This window comes from Phascolarctos cinereus, unplaced genomic scaffold (assembly GCF_003287225.1).
Source record: "Phascolarctos cinereus isolate Bilbo 61053 unplaced genomic scaffold, phaCin_HiC Scaffold_3;HRSCAF=262, whole genome shotgun sequence".
NCBI classification, from domain to species: domain Eukaryota; kingdom Metazoa; phylum Chordata; class Mammalia; order Diprotodontia; family Phascolarctidae; genus Phascolarctos; species Phascolarctos cinereus.
In genome coordinates, this window is record NW_027555736.1 from 226,427,723 (window position 1) to 226,447,428 (window position 19,706).

The following is a 19,706-nucleotide window of genomic DNA, read 5'->3' on the forward strand; positions in this document are numbered from 1 at the left end:
GGATGGTGCAGTGGATAGAGCACTGGCCCTAGATTCAGGAAGATCTGAGTTCAAATCTGTCCTTGGACACTTAACACTTAGCTGTGTGACCCTGGGCAAGTCACTTCACCCCATGGCCTCGAAAAACAAACAAAAACAAATAGGGCCACAAAAAGTTGGACACAACTGAAAAGAATAACAACAAAAATGTGCCAGACACTGTGCTAAGCTGTGAGGGAGGTACTATTATAATTTCTATCTTATAGTTGAGGAAATTGAGGCAAACAGAAGTTAAGTGACTTGCCTGGGTCACAAATCAGGTCTTCCTGCCTCCTGGCTAAGTGCTGTATCCCCTATGACACCAAGACAGTATAGGCTAAGTGATCCTTTGTTGGAGATTTTGCAGAGGGAGTTCACTTATCAGGTCGCCTGTGGACTACGTGGTCTTTAAAATGTTTGGATTCTGTGATTATTGTCCTATGGTAACCTTGTTAAACTCATATTTACTTCCTGTTTAATAAGTTAAGCAGATGAATAGGGAGAGATTCCAAGGTGCAAGATTAAAGACAACTAGAAGGCATTGTGCCAAATGAGTGTCGGCAACTCAAGCTTCTGAAAATAGAAGAGGGTTTTCTTTGCCTCCCAGAGTTGGGTTCTTATGGGACCATTGGCAGCCTTTCTCTTAGAACAACATGTTTTTGGTTTTTTGCTTCCATGACTCAGTGCCCTGATCCTACTACTACAACTACTACACCCTTGAAGATTACCACCTATAGAATAAGCCTCATACCCAGTTACCATTACATCTTTGTCATCATTTTTTAAATGAAGTATTTATTAAGCACTCATCTGCATATGACTATCTGTAATCGCAACGTGGACTTCAGCCTAGCCTTTGTGTCAGGGTAGGGTAGATGCTATGATTGTCCGAGTTCAATGCACCAAAGGTAATTAATTGCTGAGAAGGCTAAATTTTTATTCTCTTTCCATTTTTTTTTAAGGTTAAGTGCTACAACAGGTAGCTAGCTGTTTCCTGAAGTACTTCACACTCAATCCTGGAAAGGGAAGAGCCCTGACCAAATCATTCATGATCATCCAGTGCCACAGAAACATTAGTTAAGCATCTACTATGGGCGAGGCACAAGAGGTAGGCCCAGAGCATTCCAAAACAAACAAAAAGATGTTTTCTACCCTCAAGGAAATTACCTTCTCAGGAGTGGAGAGTGGATGGAGGAATAAGAGATGTCAACAGATAAGCATATACCTGGAAACTGGAGAGGAATTATACTAACAACCAGGGGGTTTAGGAAAGGCCTTCCATAGGAGGTGGTACATCAGCTGAATCTTAAAGAAAACTAGGATTCTAAGAGGTAAAGGTGAGAAGGAAATACATTTCAGGCATGTTCAAAGTATGATATGTGAACAGCTTCTCCCCTTGTTTAAGGAGAGGTGTAAGAGCTACTGTGATTTAGAATGAATTTAATCCAGAAGACTTGGGAATTGAGTGTTATTTCTTTTTTTTAATTTCTCTCTCTCTCTCTCTCTCTCTCTCTCTCTCTCTCTCTCTTGATGAGGCAATTGGGGTTAAGTGACTTGCCCAGGGTCACACAGGTAGTAAGTGTCAAGTGTCTGGTCTGAGACCGGATTTGAACTCAAGTCCCCCTGACTCTGGGACCAGTGCTCTATCTACTGTGCCACCTAGCTGTCCCTTGAGTGTTATTTCTAATAACCCACAGTTTTGTCTCAAAGTGCGATCTGGCTGTGGGTCCCCAAGACCCTTTCAGGGATACCCAAAGTCAAATCTATTTTCATAATACTAAGTTGTTCTAATTTCTAATATGGTAAATATCAACAGATATAGCCCAAGTCTATAAATGCTCTTAGGAGGAGGATCCTCAATTTCTAAGAAAGTAAAGGGGTCCTGAGACCAAAAAGTTTGATAACTGCTGAATTTCCCTATACTTCTCATGTGAGGGATGAATTTGTTTTTAAATCAATTATATTTCAGAAAGCAAATCTGGGGAGAGGTCCATATATTCCTTCAAACCAGAGATCATCAGCTTGCTGGCATAGCAGAGAAACAGCAGCAGCTGAAAAACTAATCCAGTATTCAAGTAATACATTAGAAACAAGTCAAACAGTGACCAAGTGGGGCTGGGCCTGGGGCCTATTGTCCAATTACTGACAGGCTGGGTTTAAGGCATGGTCCTTAAGTAAAAAATCTACCCTGCAAGTCCCAAGATATCTTGCAAATTTTCAGCAATGAAAATTTATTTTCCTTTGGGCAGAGCACCTGCAGGTAAGGGAGAGAGGGAGAGAAGGAAGGAAGAAAGGGAGAGTGAGAAAGGAGGGAGGGAGGGAAGGAGGAAGGAAGGAAGGAAGGAAGGAAGGAAAGAAGGAAGGAAGGAAGGAAGGAAGGAAGGAAGGAAGGAAGGAAGGAAGGAAGGAAGGAAGGAAGGAAGGAAGGAAGGAAGGAAGGAAGGAAGGAAAGAAGGAAGGAAGGAAGGAAGAACTGTGTTGCCTATCTGGCCAGCTCCTATTCATAGAAGTTCTTGTTTGAGGCAAAAGCTGGCCTAGTTTGCCTTCATAAAAGAATCAATTTGAGAGGGAAGATCCTCAGAGTTTCTGGCCAGAATCCCTTCAAAATGTAAAGAAACCAACAACGTGAAATTCTCTTCTGAATCTTATTTTCACTATCATGTAGAAACTAGCTGCTGGGGTGAAAACAACTGGAACCTTGGAGAGAAATGTGTAAGAATTTGTGATGAAGGAAGAGAATAGGACGTATTTTGCCATTCACCTGAGATTTTGTGAGAACAGTAGGGTTCAGAACAAGGGTAGTTAGATAAGACTCAAGGACTAAAATTCTTCAAGAGGAGGTCAGCTGAGGAGGGATGAGAGGCTCTCAAGAATGCAATTCCAAAAATGCAAAGGGAAACAGTTCTAATGAGAAGAAAGAAGAGTTGTTTGAAGAGAACAATGTCCCTACACAGAACATTGCTCACCAATTTAGATATTTTTTAAAAAATCTATGCAAGAGACGGAAGTAATAACAGGTAACAAACCATGAATACCAAAAAGAAGAGTGTCAGGAGTGCAAAAACTGAGAATGAACTTACACTAGGGCAAGAAAAAGGGTTGTTGTTTCATCATAATGGGTGAAAGAGGAGGATCAAAGAAAGCATAGGAGCACTGCTTGGTGTGAATGGGACAATAAAACCCAACAACAGAGAGAAGGCAGATCTGCCCAATCCTTCATCTTTATTTTGCTTCCATTTTTCCTACCAAGAAGAATGACTTTGCTCTGGAAAGGTGAGAATAAAAATGGCCGATGTTGAGTTGATCCCCAGGATAAATTAGGAGCTACTAGAAGAGCACCTAGCTGCCCAGATGAGGACTAGGCACTGATGGAATTTCTGCATCCTTCTCAATATTTTAAAGATTACGGATGGTGGGAGAGGTACCACCAGACAGAAGAACAGATGTCTCAATTTTCAAAAAAAGGAAGAAGATAGAGTCTCTAAACTAAGTATCCGTGAGCTTGTCTTCAATTCTGGAAAAGATTCTAGCTCAGACCAATAGAGATGGCAAATGAACGTCTAGAAAAGAAAATGTGATTACAAAGAGAGTGCATGGCTTCAGTCAAAAACACATCATGCCAGATTAAACTGTATTACCTTTTTTTGAGAAAGTTAGTAACTTGAGAGGTAATGGAATGCTGTAGATGTAGTTTAACTAGATTTTATCAAAGCATTGAATAAAGTATCTCACCCTAACCTTGTGGGGAAAAATAGAGGCTAAATGATAGTGGAATGTGATGGACTTGGAACCAGCCGAGTAGCCAACTGAAAGACTGTTCCATGGCAACTTGGGAAGAGATCTCCAGTAGAGTGCCCTAGTGACCTGCCCTAGGCGCTGTGCTATTTAACACTTTTATCAATGTTTTGAATAACAGTAGAAATCATATTTATCCAATCTGCAGATGACACAAAACTGGGAAAGATAGCTCATACGCGAGATGACAGAGGATCCTGAAACATCTTGACAAGTTAGAGCAGCAATTCTCTGAGGGTATTCTGGGGACCCCTGAAAGTCCCTGGAGGCCCTCTGAGAGGGCTCCATGAAATCAAAACTATTTTCAAAATAATAGTCATTTTGATTTCTAACACAGTAAATATCAAAACCCAACATAAAGAAAAGCTCTTGGGGGAGTCCTCAATTTTTTAAGAGTGTAAAGCAGTCCTGAGGCAAAAATGTTTGAGAACTGCTAAACTAACATTGACTTTAATCTCATGAAATGTAATTCACATGCAAATAAAATGTCCACATCTTCCGACCTCAAAATTTCACTGCTTAGTCATATACCCCCCAAAAACGTTCCTTATACACTCAAATATTCATAGCACTTTTGTGACTGCCCATCAATTGGGGCATGGCTAAATAAACTGATACATAATTGTAATGGGATACTACTGCGTTGTATGTAAGATATGAAAAATATGGTGAATACAGAGAGGTTTGGAAAGACTTAAATGAACTTCTTCACAGTGAAGTAAGCAGAACCAAGAAAGCAATATACACAGCTACAACAATGGAAATGGAAAGAATATCAGCCACAAAACAACCAAAACCAAATATTGCAAAACTATAAAGTCCAGCCTTGGCCACAAAGAAGAAATATGAGAAGATGCACCCCATTCAGCCCCTCCTTTGCAGAGGTAGGAATCTATGGCCGAGGTGTGAAATGTTACATATCACAAGACTTTTTTTCAATGTGTTGATTGGTTTTCTCAAATTTTTTACTATCTTTTTTTTTTTTGGCAATCAGGGTTAAGAGACTTGCCCAGGGTCACACAGTTAGTAAGTGTCAAGTGTTTGGTCTCAGGCCAGATTTGAACTCAGGTCCTCTTGACTTCAGGGCCAGCGCTCTATCCATTGTGCCACCTAGCTGCACCCTCTTTTTTTTTTAAAATAAATTCTTTGTTATAAAGAATGACTCTCTTGGAAGAGAAGGGAGAGGGATACTATGGGGAAAGCAGGCAATACAATAAATATAATAAAAAGATATATATTTTAAGAATCAATAAAATATATTTTAAGTAGTTTAAGTAAAACTGCAATTCTAGAAATGTAGAGTCATGCTTCAGTTCAAAAAATCAGCTTAACAAGTTGAACATGGGGAAGGCCTGTATTTCAGCACTTCCTCTGCAAAAGATCTGGGGCTCTTACAGGGCTGCAAAATCAATATAATTCAACAGTCTGATGTGATGGACAAAAAAAGTTAACACAATCTGAATGTAACCCCAGTCCTAAAACCCAATAAAAAAGATGATGAGATTGGGAGAAAGCGGGGCTCTTCAGTTCTCTTGGGTTTGCACCAATTCTACTGGTCTCCTCATTCAGGGAAGGCTATTTATCTCCACCACCAGGATAGAGTCTTCTTCATACCAACTGGCTTTGAGACTGGGATTACATTAGACTGCAGTAAGAGAGGCAGAGCCTTCAGGAATGCAGAGGTGATCATCCCTCTAGACTGCCTTGGTCAGAACTCATCTGGAGTATTGTGTTCAATTCTGAGCACAATAGTTTGGAAAGGATATGGTTAAGCAGGAGATTGTCTAAAGGAGGGCAACCAAGGCGAGGGGCATTGAGTCCATGAGCTTGGTAGGTTTCGCCTTCAGAAGTCTCGAAGAACTATCCTACAGAAGAAGGTTAAACTAGTTCTGCTTACACCCAGAGGGCAAGAACCAGAAACAATGCATAGCAGCAAAGAGGAAAATCTGGGCTCAGTGTCAGGGAAAATGTTCTAAACATGAGAGCTGTTCTAACCCTGATTCTGAGATTCCGTCTCAGCAGAGGTCTTCAAGCAGAGGTTGAATGACTGACTACCTATTGAGTATGCTAAGTATGTAAGTGACCTTACATTTCCCCTTACTTCCTTTCCTACTCAACTAGGCCTGTGCTAACATGTGCTTGCAGAGGGGTGAAGAAGCAAGGCTCAAGAGGAACCATCTTTGCTGTACCGACTTTGTACAGCACCCAGAAAAGTCATGCACAAGTGGGCTTGTTAACACCAGTCAAATCCCTTTCAAATCATGAAACCTCTGAAGTGGTCGCATTACTCAAAATCGCACTGCGCATTTTCACTGGACTGGAAACAATTACCATATTCTATATAATTATAACTTCAAATAGCACAAATTCGAATACGTGTGGCCACCTTAGAGAAATCATTATTTACACTAATCCTTATGTGGCTATAGGACAGACCCCAAGGGACATCCAAATTTGTAGGTTATGGTGGAGTTTGTTAAAATAAGTAATTATTATTATTAAAATAAGTAATTACTTCAAGGGCCTGCTCCACTCACACAGCCCATAACCCTTCCACACCTTATTAGATCATTTCTTGAGCTGATATGACTCAAACAATGAATTATTTGGTGGCTAAAACAAAAAAAAAAGTCCGGTGGAGTTTAAGTGATTAGATCTTTCAGACAGAAGTGGGTACAGGAAGTTGAAGATCAGTGCTATTTAATAACAGTAAAAGGAGTATAAACAGTTCAGCATAAGGTTAATAATAGCTAGCATTTATATGACATTTTGCGATTTGCAAAGCACTTTACAAATCTTATCTCATTTTGTTCTGACAAAAACTTGGAAGGTAGGTGCTATTACTACCCTCATTTTACAGATGAGGAAACTGAGGCAGTCAGAGGTTAAGTCATTCACCCAGGGTAACACAGCTAATAAGTGATTTGAGGCAGGATTTTAATTCAGGCCTTCTTGATTCCAGGTCCAGTTCTCTATCTACTGGGCCATCTAGCTGCCTCAGTTACCAAATGGTAATTTCCATAAGGAAATGGAAAAGTACGCTCCCTTCCCTGTCCTACACCTCAAAACTCTGGGCTTTATCTTCCATTCTACCCTCCTTTGCTGCAGTCTGACAATAGCTGACTCTTTTCCTTACCAAGGACAGCTCCTCTACTTCTGATCCTGTTTCTTCTCAAAGTTTGTCCCTTCCATCACTTCTCCAAGTGCTTAATAAATGTCATTTGAATGTTTGAGAGGCTCCTAGTGTAATGGGGGAGACAGCATGCAAGCAACTATATACAGACAAGATAATCTGAGGTTGTCTCAGAGAAAAGGCACTAAGATTAAAAAGGACTGGGGAAGGCTTCTTGCAGAAAGTTTGGTGTTAGAAGGCAGAGATGACAGGGGAAAGCATTTCAGGTGTGGGGGACAGTAAATAAAAATGCCTGGTCTGGAGATGAAGTTTTAAATTCAAGAAACAACAAAGAGGCCAGTATCACTGGATCATAGGTTATGGGGAAGGGAGTAAGGTAGAAGCAGATTGGGAAGGAGTGAAGGTGGGGGTGGGGGTGGGGCAGGTTATAAATAGAGGATTTTATATTTAATCCTGGAGGTAACAGGAAGGTATTGAGTAGGTTAGGAAATGAAGGCTTGCATCAGGGTGGTGGTAGTAACAGAGGAGAAAAGGGGGAGATGTGGGAGATATTATGGAGGTAAAATTGACAGGCCTTGGCAACAGATTGGATATGAGGGTGAGAGACAGTGAAGAGTAGAGGATTACACCTAGGTTTCAAGCCTGGGGTACTGGAAGGATGGTGGTGCCCTAGACGGTAGCAGGGAAATTTGAAGGGGTAAAGGGTTCAGTTTTGAGCTCAAGTTGGAGATTTAAGATTGGCGATCAGCAGAGAAGTTAGGGCTGGATAAGTAAATTCGAGAGTCATCCTCATAGAGATGATAATTGAATCTGTGGGAGCTGATGAGATCATCAAGAGAAACAGTATAGAGGGAGAAGAGAAGATGGCCCAGGTCAGAGATCTATGGGATACCCACAGTTAATGGGCATGACCTAGAGGAAGATCTAGCAAAGGAAACTGAGGAGTGATGAGAAGGATAGGAGAAACAGGAAACTGCAGCATCACAGAAACCTAGAAAGAAGAGAGTGATAAGGAGAAGAGGTTGATCAACAACGTCAAAGTCTTCAGAGAGGCCAAAGAGGATGAGAATTAAGAAAAGGCTATCGGATCTGACAATTAAGAGATGACTGACAACTAGAGAAAGCAATTTTGATTGGAAGATAAAGTAGGAAGCCAGACGTTAGAGAGCGAGAGGAAAGTGAGGGCACTTATTAGTGCACTTAAGAAGTTTAGCCACAAGAGGCAGGGAAAAAAAAAGATCAAATGAGGATTTTTTGAGAATGGGAGAGATGTGGGCTTGCTTATAGGTAATAAGGAAGTAGCCAGTAGACAGGGGAGAAAGAACATAAATGAGAGAGTGGGGTGATAGCCAAGGCAACCTATTGGATGACAGAGTTTGGAATGGGATCACTTGTACAGGTAGATGGCTTTGTCTTGGCAAGCAGTAGGGTCACCTCTTCATGTGAGATAGGAGTGAAAGAGGAGGTAGTGGCAGAAGGCATTTGAATTATTAGGAGGGGAGAAGAAGGAGCTCTCAGGAAACAGCTTCAACTTTTTGAATAAAATATGAGGAAAAGTTCTAAGCTGAGAGGTTAGAGGGAGAGGGAGTCATGAGATGTTTGAGGAGGAATGAAAAAGTTTGGAAGAGTCTCTGTAGTGAGTTAGATAGTGAGTTAATTAGGACTGCCTAGCAGCAGTGAGGGCCCAGTTGAGGTTATGTTACACAAATCTGCGGTGGAGCTAATCAAAATGGTTGCATGATTTATTTTTTTCTGCCTTCATTCAGCAGCACATGTGTAGAAGGGAAAGGCAGAGAGTTGTGGGAGTGCTCTAGGGATGAAGCTTGTCAGGGCACAATTGGCAATATGATAAAGTGGCAAGGGACCCTAAATTAGACAGAACAGAGTTCTGAACTAGTTCACCAAGAGGTCAGGATGGAGAAAGGAGGAGAGTGTTGCCCATTTGGAGGTGATGAGAACTGAAGGATAAAGTGATTAAATGGCCATGGTGTAGACAAAGATCAGGTTTTAGTATCAGAAGCAAAGGGAGAGGTAGAATGTCAATAGACTGTGATCAGATAAGGGCATTTCAGAGTTTGTGAACATGGAGGAGGTGAGCTGGTAGATGATGGCAAGATCAAGTCTGTGACCATCTTCTTATGTGGCTGAAAGTCATGGAAAGTAAGAAGTTTGAGGCACTGGGAGGGTAAGGTGTTTGAAGGAGTATCAATATGTGTGTTTAAATTCCTTAGGATAAAGGCAAAGAGTCGGGAATGAGAGAAATATTGTGAGCCGCACAGTGCATTCCTTGAGAAAGAAAGGAGGGTGAGCTGGACGTTTACTGACAACAACAAGATTTTGATCGGGTGGAAGATGTAGATTGCATGGTTGTCTTTAAACCTTACCATAGCTGACCAAGAGGAGCATAAAATTTTTGTTCTTCAACAGCCGGACAATGCTTTTAAAATAAGTAGTCTTCTGTGCTTCCATCGTATAGCTCAAGTACTGGGCATGGCTTGGGGGATATTTGGGCTTCTCCCTGAATACTTTTAAAAAGTAAGAAAGGAATGAACAAGTCAGTTACCTGCACATAATGTTCAGCAGCTATAGATGAAAGACAAATACTTTAGCCTAATATTTAAGGTCTTCCACAATCCATCCTCCAGCCCAGGGGTGGGGACCCAGGGGTGGCCCTGGATTCAGTCAAAGGGCCGCAGTTGAGGACCTAGAAGGCCACATGTGGCCTTGAGGCCACAGACTCCCTACCTCTGCTCCAGACTATCTCTCTTGTCTTATTCTACTCTACTTTCTTTCATACTCTCTATACACATTCCAGCCATCAAGGACCACCAGTTACTCCCTAATTATGCCCCAAACTTTTCAACCTCTATCCATTCATACTTATTACCTATATTCCCTTCATATCTCTGTCTATTAAAATCCAACCTTTCTTTTAAAATTCAGGTAAACTACCTTCATGCAGCTATCCCTGATGATTTTCCCAGTGGAAAGCCACTTATCTCTCATCAAATATTCTTATAGGACTTTGGCTCTCTGTTCTGCCCCTCTACCTTGTATGATGCTCGTATGCACTTCATGTTTTCCCCTAGAGGGCAGGGACTATGTCATTTAAAATTTTTGTATCCTCAGAATCCAGCACAGTGTATTACATGTAATATTAACTTAATAAATGTCTTTTTTACTTAATAAATTTATTTTTATGTAGTCACTTCATAAATTGATTGAACCGATTCCTTAAAGCGCCACCATTGCATGGAAGCTGAAACTGTCACACTAACAAGAGCAGCATCTTCCAAGGAGCAGAACGAGCATAAAGTTTAGCTCTGGAAGGGTTCCCAAGAGCCTACCCCATGAAGCAACTTTTCACTGCTTCTGGCTTACCAAATGTTCTCTATGGTTAATTATTTATCACAGTTTACAGAAGGACTTGATCCCTCAGGTACAGATGCAACAGTTTGGAGAACTGAGAATTCCAGTAATAAGCAACAAGTTAACACACCAGAAAGCCATGAGGAAATTGCAAAGCTCTGAAACTAAAATGTACAATAATAATAATAGCTAACTTTTTTATAGGGCTCTAAGGTTTGCAAAGTGCTTTACAAATATTGTCTCATTTTTGTCCCCACAACAACCAGGGGGAGTAGGTGCTATTTTGCAGATTAGGAAACTGAGGCAGTTAAGTGACTTTCCCCAGGATCGTATAACTAGTAAGTTAGCATCTACTTAGTAACTACTAAGGCAGGATTCAAACTCAGGTTTTCCTGACTCAAGGTCCAACACGCTATCCATTGTGTCACCCAGCTACCCACGTAAGAAACAAAGAAACCAAAAGCAAGAGTGGTTGGTATTGGTCCTCTGGAGAAGGTGCTCATAAACATGGTGCAATGTTTGTCTCACAAAGGATCTAAAAGGAATTTTTAAAAAGAATCATAAATGTTCATCTTCTGAAACGAAACATCTATTTCTTCCTTCTTCAGCCCTGCACTTTTCTCACCATACTCTATCTAGCCAGGGTACCCTTCCCCAACCCTCTGTCCAGCACTCCTTAATGCGTAACCTCCCCTCATTTAAAGCTAAACTCCCTGAGGGCAGGCACTGTCCTGCTTTCTTCTGTACTGGCCATTTCTTAAACTTATTCTAAACGTAGTAAACCTTAATAATTAATCTATCTTACCTATCTAATCTCTACCCCTCCTCCTTCCCTCCACTAACTAAACCAATGGAGCACAGACTGAATTAATTAATCAGATCTAGCCATTCAACCCAGTCAAGCCACTAATCTAATTTCCCCCCCCCTTTTTTTTTTAAAAGTCAGCAGTTGTTTGGCTTTATCCATTTGGTGAAAATGGATAAAGCTATGTATAAACAATTTAAATGTGACCCTTCCTAATCAAAATCATTAGCATCCCTTCCCCACAACCCCACCATTATAGCCCTGAATTATCTCTAAAGTTTATCTGGAGTAAGAGGAAACCCTGGAAAACAATAATGTATTTTCTTTTAGAAGATCAGAGCCGACCTTTCACCCAGAAAGTACTCAGAAACCCTGACTTCAAAGTTCAGGCTTCTCACTCTCCAGGAAAAGACTCAGCTAACTTTCCACCCCCTCAGCCATTGTATGATCCTGCTCACTTCCCCTTTAAGTAAGGGAATGAATATAGGGCAAGAAGACATCTCTCTGTAAGGGCAAGGAGCAATAAGGTTTAAGACATTACAAATCAGAATTCTTTCTGGATTTCTAAACCTTTTACTCAACCATTTTCACCAGTGCTTGGTAAAAACAAACCAAACCAAACCAAACCAAACCCAGAAAAGTCAGTAATTGCTGATGGCTGGCTGTCTACTGAAAATGTCAGAATCTGGAAATAACTGCATTGAAATTTGACATTGAAAATCTGGCACTCGCTTTTTTGCTCTAATTTTGCTTTCCAGATGAAATGAATGAATGAAAATATAGAAAGTCATCAATTTGTGAACAGATTGTTGTGAACAGACAACTCCAGTTCCTCAGAAGGATCTCCTCCTCTCCCCACTCCCCTGCCCCAGATGTCCATCAAGCCACAAGTTTGACATCTCTGGTCTGGATAACCTCTCAAGTCTCTTCCAACTCTTTATCTAGGATCCTATGAAACAACTTTCCCTTGATGTCCGAACTCCTTAAACCTGTCCTACTATGAAAGACTCCACTGACAATCAAGAGAAAGAGACACATGTATAAGAACAGAATTTAAATGAGACCTCATCATTTGTACTAGCCTATGGTGTCTGTGACCCAAGCTCTAGTATCAACAAGCATTTATTAAGAGCTTATTAATAATGTGCCTGGCCAAAATGATGGAGTGAGAGGACCTGGACCCCTAAAAAGAAAAGACCACGTCTTTGAAAGCAACTCAGTCCCTGAATTTCCCCATACATTTCGTAGCCTGGTTCACTGGCATCTCTGCCCCAGGCATCTGGCCCACCTCAGCCCACCTAGATACCTGACAGTCCTTTCATTGTCACTCTGGCCCACCACAGACACTTAATACTCCTTTCACAATCCCCCTGACCCACTCCAGATCACCTAACTCCTTTTACTATCCCCTACTTGGCCCACTCCAGACTATTTGCCACTTCTTAATCCCATCCAGATCTTTTCACTGCTCATTTTTTGTATGTAAGTATCAATCTCACCCCCATCAAGCACAGACGCACTAGGAATCTAGCCCGCTTTGCTGGCGTTACAATAAACCTTGCTACTTTGACTGGAAGAAGGCTTGAGTGCTTGAATTCTTTCCAGGCAGATCACCCCTGTGCCCTGACATTTCAGGGTTCCCAGCAATCCCAAACTGCATCAAAACCATTAACCTAACTTAATGCTAACAAGCAAGGGAGGACTATTTTCCATTCCAAAGGGAAGTTGAGAACAAAGCTGAAGGGAGAAGACAGAAACCATCCCCCAGAAAATCATTCCAGTATTTGGCATTATCAATCAGACAAATAGGGCCTTTGAGTTTTGAAGCCAGGTCCGCACTATTCCTGGCATATAGCAGGTGCTTAATAAATGCTTGCTGACTATTCAGGACTATTGTCATCTTGCCATCATGCTTCATCAGTAAATGGAGCAATCTCTTCCCAGAGGTTCTGAGATCCAGGTTGTGATGCTTTGGGAGCTAAGCTCACAACTCTCTACCAACAGTTCTATACCTCAGTTGGAGGTCTTTTGGACCAACTCCTGCTAGGTTAGGCCTCCTATACTTACTGAAGATGACAAGGATGAAGAGAAAGGAAGCCACAGCTCCTGTCATGTAGAACATAATGCTAATGTGGTGGGCAAGTTCTTCCCGGTCCTCTATGTTGGGTACCAGAAGAGGAGGAATCAAGAACCCTAAGGCAATACCAACCTGTAAAGAGAGAAAAGGGATGGAGATCATATTACTCTGGCGAAGGGTATATCAACATCTGTTCTCTTGTTAGAGAGAAGGATGTTAGAGTCCTATTTCCCAAATTCAACCCTTCCCAAAACTGAGCGCATAATACTTCCCCTTCAATGCCCATCAATTGAGGAATGGCTGAACAAATTGAGGTATATGAATGTATTAGAATACTATTGTGCTATATAAAATGATGAGCAGGCAGACTTCAGAAAAAACTGGAAAGACTTTCATGAACTGATGCTGAGTGAAATGAGCAGAACCAGGAGAACATTGTACACAGTAGCGCAGCACTATGTGATGATCAACTATGATTGACTTAGCTCTTCTCAGCAACACCAAGACAATTCCAAAAGACTCGGAAGAAGAACTATGGAGTCTGAATGCAGACCGAAGCATACTATTTTCACTTTTTTTTGTTTTTTGCTTTTTGTTTTTTCTTTCTTGTGGTTTTTCCCTTTTGTTCTGATTCTTCTTTCACAACATGAATAATACGGAAATATGTTTAACATAGTTGCACGTTTATAACTTATATCAGATTGCTTGCTGTCTTGGGGAGGGGGAGGGAGGCAAAGAATGGAGGGAGAAAAATTAGGATCTCAAAATTTTAGAAGAATGAATGTTGAAAACTATCTTTACACATAAATGGAAAAAATAAAATACTATTAAGGAAAAAAGAAACATATACATATATGTACATGAAAATACATATAGATTCACATATGCATATTATATATTCAAATGTGCACATGGGTATTTATTAAATAGGATAAAACTAAATACAACAGTATGTGAACAAAAAAAATTTCCTCCTCAAAAAAATAAGGGAAGACCAACCTCATTTATAAAATACAGATGAAAAATTCTAAATAAACTCTTGACGTATCTTGTGAGGTTGTAAAATAGTAACACACCAATTTTAACCATAGAAAAATTGTGTATATAATTAACAATGCTTAAAAGATAACTTATTCAGGTGGCAAGATGTTAGTACTTTGTAGAATTAAGTTAATAATAAGAAGAATTGAAGAAAAGAAAATTTAAAAATAAAATATAAGTACAAACTGTCTCTTCACTGGCCACCTCACCCAAGTTTATCATCCTGTTAAAAAGGGAACTGTGGTGTGAATTGTGTGATAATAATAATAGCAGTCAACATTTATATAGCATTTTCTATGTGCCAGGCACAGTGCTAAGTGCTCTACAATTATTTTTTCATTTGATCCTCACAACAACCCTTCCAGGTAGGTGCGTCCCATTTAGATGAGGAAACTGAGGCAAAAAGAGGTTAAATGACTTGCCCAGGGTCATACAGCTAATAAGTGAAAGTTAATTCCACTGCTTGAATGAAAAAAGCAAGCACCGAGGGGAAGCTAGGTGGTGCAGTGGATAGAGCACCAGCTCTGAAGTCAGGAGGACCTGAGTTCAAATCTGGCCTCAGACGCATACCACTCACCAGCTTTGAGACCCTGGGCAAGTCGCTTAACCCCATTGCCTAGCTTAAAAAAAAAAAAAGCAAGAACCACATGGCTACTTAAACAGAAAACAATTTTAGGATTATAAATTTGAGCTTGAAAATACGTGATAGGTCATCTATTCAAACACTCTTATTTCATAGATGAGAAAATTAAGACCCAGAGAAGCTGCATAACTCACTTGGGTTCATACAGGAAGTGGCAAAGCTAGGATTCAAATCCCGGGTCACCTGACACCAAATCCAGCCTTCTTTCCAATGTACCCCATTGCCTACATCAACTACAACCCACAAATAGCCCACATTTACATTACAGCTCACGTGTATCCTTGAACATGCTTTTCTTCTTAATGGAATAGGCCTCTACCATGGCCTCCATGTGGACTATGGCTTTTGAGTGTTTCCTACGGCTAACATTCTGACTCAGAGTTAGACATGCAAAACCAAAAGGGAAACTAATTTCAGACCTTCTCTCTGTACAAACAGTTGAAGATTATTAATGGCTTTAGGGCAGACACCAGGAAGTAGGCCCAAGCAGGGTTCCAAATCCCAACAGCAGAGATAAATAACAGATTCTTTTGTCTTTGCGCCTCACTTTTCCTCTAAGGGCCTCCAGAGGATTTAAAGACAGGATGAGCTTCCAATCTCTTAAAGCTCATGCCGACCTCAATTTCTGTTTTTCCTTTTTGGCCAATTATATCAACACTTGACTGTGGTATGATGCGGCATGTGACAGAATTCATGTGGACCATGGGACAGAATTCAGAATCAGCTTGCAGCTTTCATGTACTGATGAGAAGCAGGTAGGCATAATGAAAAAAAGAAGTAGAAGAAGAGTCAGGAAGATCTGGCTTCAAGTCCTACCTATGACAACCACGTTCTGTGGGGCCCTGGGCAAGTCACAGCCTCTCAATGTGCCCAGGGTAATCCTCCATAATCTATAAATTACAAAGCACATCCCAATTTGCTTTGGCAAAGGAATTTCTTTATTGGAAGTTCCCTAAACTATTGAAGCCTCAGTCCATTCCTTCCTCTCCCTACACTTGCCCCCAAAAATGGCAACCAAAAAACCTCTTGGTTGCTCTGTATGAGACTTCTCTGATGGAGACTTCCATAAAAATCGACATTGCCAGCTATCATTACTAGACGTATATCAAGGGGATGCTATAGGTATCACTTACCTAGATTTTAGTAAAATATTAGACAATTTCTTTAATCTATTAGTTCTTTCTGACCTCTCTGATAATTTCCAACAAGGAATGTACTGGAACCGATTTCTACCATGGAGAGCCGATTGTTAAATTTTTTAGAATGAGAATACCTTGGAAATGAGCAATGCTACAAAGCAGAGCTTTATTTTTGATGACTGTATACATTTAAGAAAGTGATAAAGAAAATGTTAATAGTCCAGATTAACCTGAAAAGTCTGCTGTGGGTACACACACACACACACACACACACACACACACACACACACATACACACACATATACACTCTCATATACATATGTTTGTGTGGGTTTTTAATGTGTGTGGAGAGCTGGTTGTTAAATATAAATGAAAACAAAATAAAATAAAATAAAATATTTATAAAATAAAATAAATAAACATAAATATATTTTTCATTTTTTGGTAGTAAAGTGTGAGCAGCACAGAATGCACAGGCATGACTGGGCTGCAATTAAATTATAGCAAAAATAGAAAAATAGTATATTGTAACAAATATAACATACAAAATATAAAAAATATTAAAATAATTTTTTTTTCTTAATTTAATTTTTTATTTTTATTTTTTTCAGTGAGGCAATTGGGGTTAAGTGACTTGCCCAGAGTCACACAGCTAGGAAGTATTATGTGTCTAAGGCCTGATTTGAACTCAGGTCCTCCTGACTCCAGGGCCAGTGCTCCATCCACTGCGCCACCTAGCTGCCTCTAAAATAAAATTTAAAACTAAATAAATACCAGCACAACAATGCCTCTGACTCTGTGATTATCTCAAAATAGTTTCTGTAATCTGCAGAAGATACTTTTGGTGCCTTCTGATTACTAGTACGAATAGTTTCAAATATTGAATTTGTATCTCTAACACCTAGCACAGCGTCTGACACACAATAAGTGATAAATAAATACTTGTTGAACATTTGATTGATTGATTCAGTTTTGATGTGGTCACTAAGACGAGGGCTCACTAGGCAGGGTGAAAGTAGAGACTTTGGAGTTCAAATAGGCACAAAGACAAGTCAAGTGAGAAGTAGAAAAACCCTCCCTGGAGTGAACCCTCACCTGTTTCTGAGCTAAAAGAGAAAGGGGAAGTTCTCAGGGCACAAGCCAATTACTGAAAGTCACATTTGACTTGGTTTGAACACACTAATTTCACCCCTTCATCAGTCATCAGATTAACATCTGGGTAAAGATGACAAACAGTCCCTGCTGTCTAAGAACTTAAATATTTTCAGTAGAGGGGAAGGGGAGATGGCTTCATTATTTACCAAATAAGATAAATACTGCCCCAGTTACTCTCTTGCTTTCCATTTTCCACTTTATTTTTGCATTTGACATAAATTATAAATAGGAGGAGAGACAAGGCAAAAGGCTTAAATGTCAAAGTCCGTGTGTGTCTCCAAACAAATTTCATGATTGCCGAGACTTTTCTACAGATTCTAATAAGCGTGTGGGCACACATCAGGAAGGCATGAACAAAACCAACCATTTGTCAAATGCATCCCTTGATATCCAGGCCCCATCCACATGAATGACAGAAAAGATCAAAATCAGTGTGTCCTGGAGAGGATCCTATTCTCCTGGAGAGCAGTCTCCAAAGTGGGAGCTATGACACAATCGTAATGGAACCTTGGCATGACCCCAAGGGGTCAGAGGGTGGCAATATCGGTAGCATCGCACCCTTGCAGCTCTCTTCTCATTTCCCACTCGCCTGCTTGCTTTGCAGACTTCTCTGACTTCTCATCATGACCCCAAGCTGGCCACCTTTCCCCTGTCCTTGCCCCTTTTCTATGTGTTATCTTCCCCCTTCCCTCTCCTCCTCTCCCTGAGGGCAGGGACTGTCTTTTTTATATTCTTATCCCTACTGCCTGGAACACAGTACACCCTTAGCCAATAGCGGGCTTAATTCTAACAAAATTATGTCAGTCTTCTATTCTTACAACACCCCCCCCCCTTTGCCCTCCTAAGGCTGCATTAGGTGCAGCCCCTCAGGTTGGTTATAACCTAACTGAACCCAGGCAACTAGCAGAAGCTATACTGAAAAAATTTACTTCTTTCCTCCCACTCCCTACAGGGTCCCTATGCCCTGCCCCTTTTATCTCTTGGCTACTGTAGAAACCCCCCAAGGACAGGCTCTACTCTAGGGTCATGGTCATTGAGCAAACAATGTTTCTCCCCCTTCCCACCAAATAAACACACATATACTTTTCATTTTTTGGTAGTGAAGTGTGGAACAGCACAGAATGAACAGGCATGACTGGGCTGCAATTAAATTATTTTTCCCCAAAACTCATCCCTCTTCCCAATTCTTCTGTTTCCAGTTCATTGATTCCTCATTCAATTAAAATTGCTCTCTTGAAAGTTACTAGTGATCTCTTCATTGACAAATCTAATGGCCTTTTCTCGATCCTTATCCTTCCTTACCTCTGAAGCCTTTAACACTAGTGGACCAGCCTCTCTCTTCTCTTTCTCTCTTCTCTATATTTTTGTGATACTGTTCCTGTCCCTCCTTCTCTCTCTCTCTCTCTCCTCTCTCTCTCTCTCTCTCTCTCTCTCTCTCCTCTCTCTCTCTCTCTCTCTCTCTCTCTCCCTTTCTGACAACTGTTCTTCATCTGCTTTGTTGGTTTATGATCCATGTCACACCCACTAAAGTGTATCCCAAGGCTCTATCCTGGGTCCTCTTCTCTTTTGTCTCTCTAACATTTGGCAGTCTCGTCAGATCTCATGGATTCAATGATCATCCCTGTGTAGATCCAGGTTCTTAGCCTGATAGATGGTTCCCAGATCTATTTAGCTAGTCCTACCATCTCTCCTGAATTCCAGTCCCACATCACCAACCACCTAATAGACATTTCCAGTTGGATCTTCCATAGGCATCTCAAATTTAATATGTTCAAAATAGCATTCATTAGGGGCAGCTAGGTGGTGCAGTGGATAGAACACCGGCCCTGGATTCAGGAGGACCTGAGTTCAAATCCGGCCTCAGACACATAAAACTTACTAGCTGTGTGACCTTGGGCAAGTCACTTGACCCCATTGCCTAGCAAAAACAAAAATAGCATTCATTAATTATTTTCCCCTCAAAAAAACCCAACTTCTCTCTTCTGAACTTCCATATTTCTGTTCAGGGAACCCATTATCTTTCCCATCACCCAGTTTCACAATGTTGGCATTATCCTAGATTTCTCACTTTCATTTACCCCACATTGCCAATCCATTGCCAAGTCTTGCCATCTCTACCTCTCTTGCATCTGTTTCCTCTCTATTCACAGAGCCAGCACCTTAATTCAGACCTTGATCGCCTCCTGCCCAAACCATTGTAATAGCCTCCTAACTCATCTCCCTGCCTTAAGTCTCTGCCTCTTGAATTCAGCCTCCACAAGGTAGCCAAAGTTATTTCCCTCAAGTGCAGATCTGATGATGTTACTCCCCTACTCAATAAATTCAGTGGTTCCCTCTTGACTCTAAGATCAGATGTAATATCATATTTTACTCATCCTTTTTTAATATCTACTTCTGTATGTTTCATAATGTACATAATTATTAGTAGAATAGTATACATTAATAACATAAATAATTAGAAGCGTGTGCTCAAAATGCTTTTGTTTTTTCACTGATTAAGGGTGTGTTATCAAAAAAATTTGGAGAGCAT

At 40.6% G+C, this 19,706-nt stretch overlaps 1 protein-coding gene across 2 annotated transcripts in view; it reads right to left on the minus strand.

Moving 5' to 3' along the window:
• The window catches only part of FLVCR2 (FLVCR choline and putative heme transporter 2), a 107,904-nt gene that overhangs the window by 23,735 nt on the left and 64,463 nt on the right, over positions 1-19,706 (minus strand). For both annotated transcript variants that reach the window (XM_020986255.2, XM_020986254.2), the window contains 2 exons: positions 13,188-13,329; positions 9,331-9,471 (listed from right to left, as the gene is read on the minus strand). In XM_020986255.2, the coding sequence (XP_020841914.1) occupies positions 9,331-9,471; positions 13,188-13,329 (283 nt within the window). The remainder of the gene's footprint in view (positions 1-9,330; positions 9,472-13,187; positions 13,330-19,706) is intronic.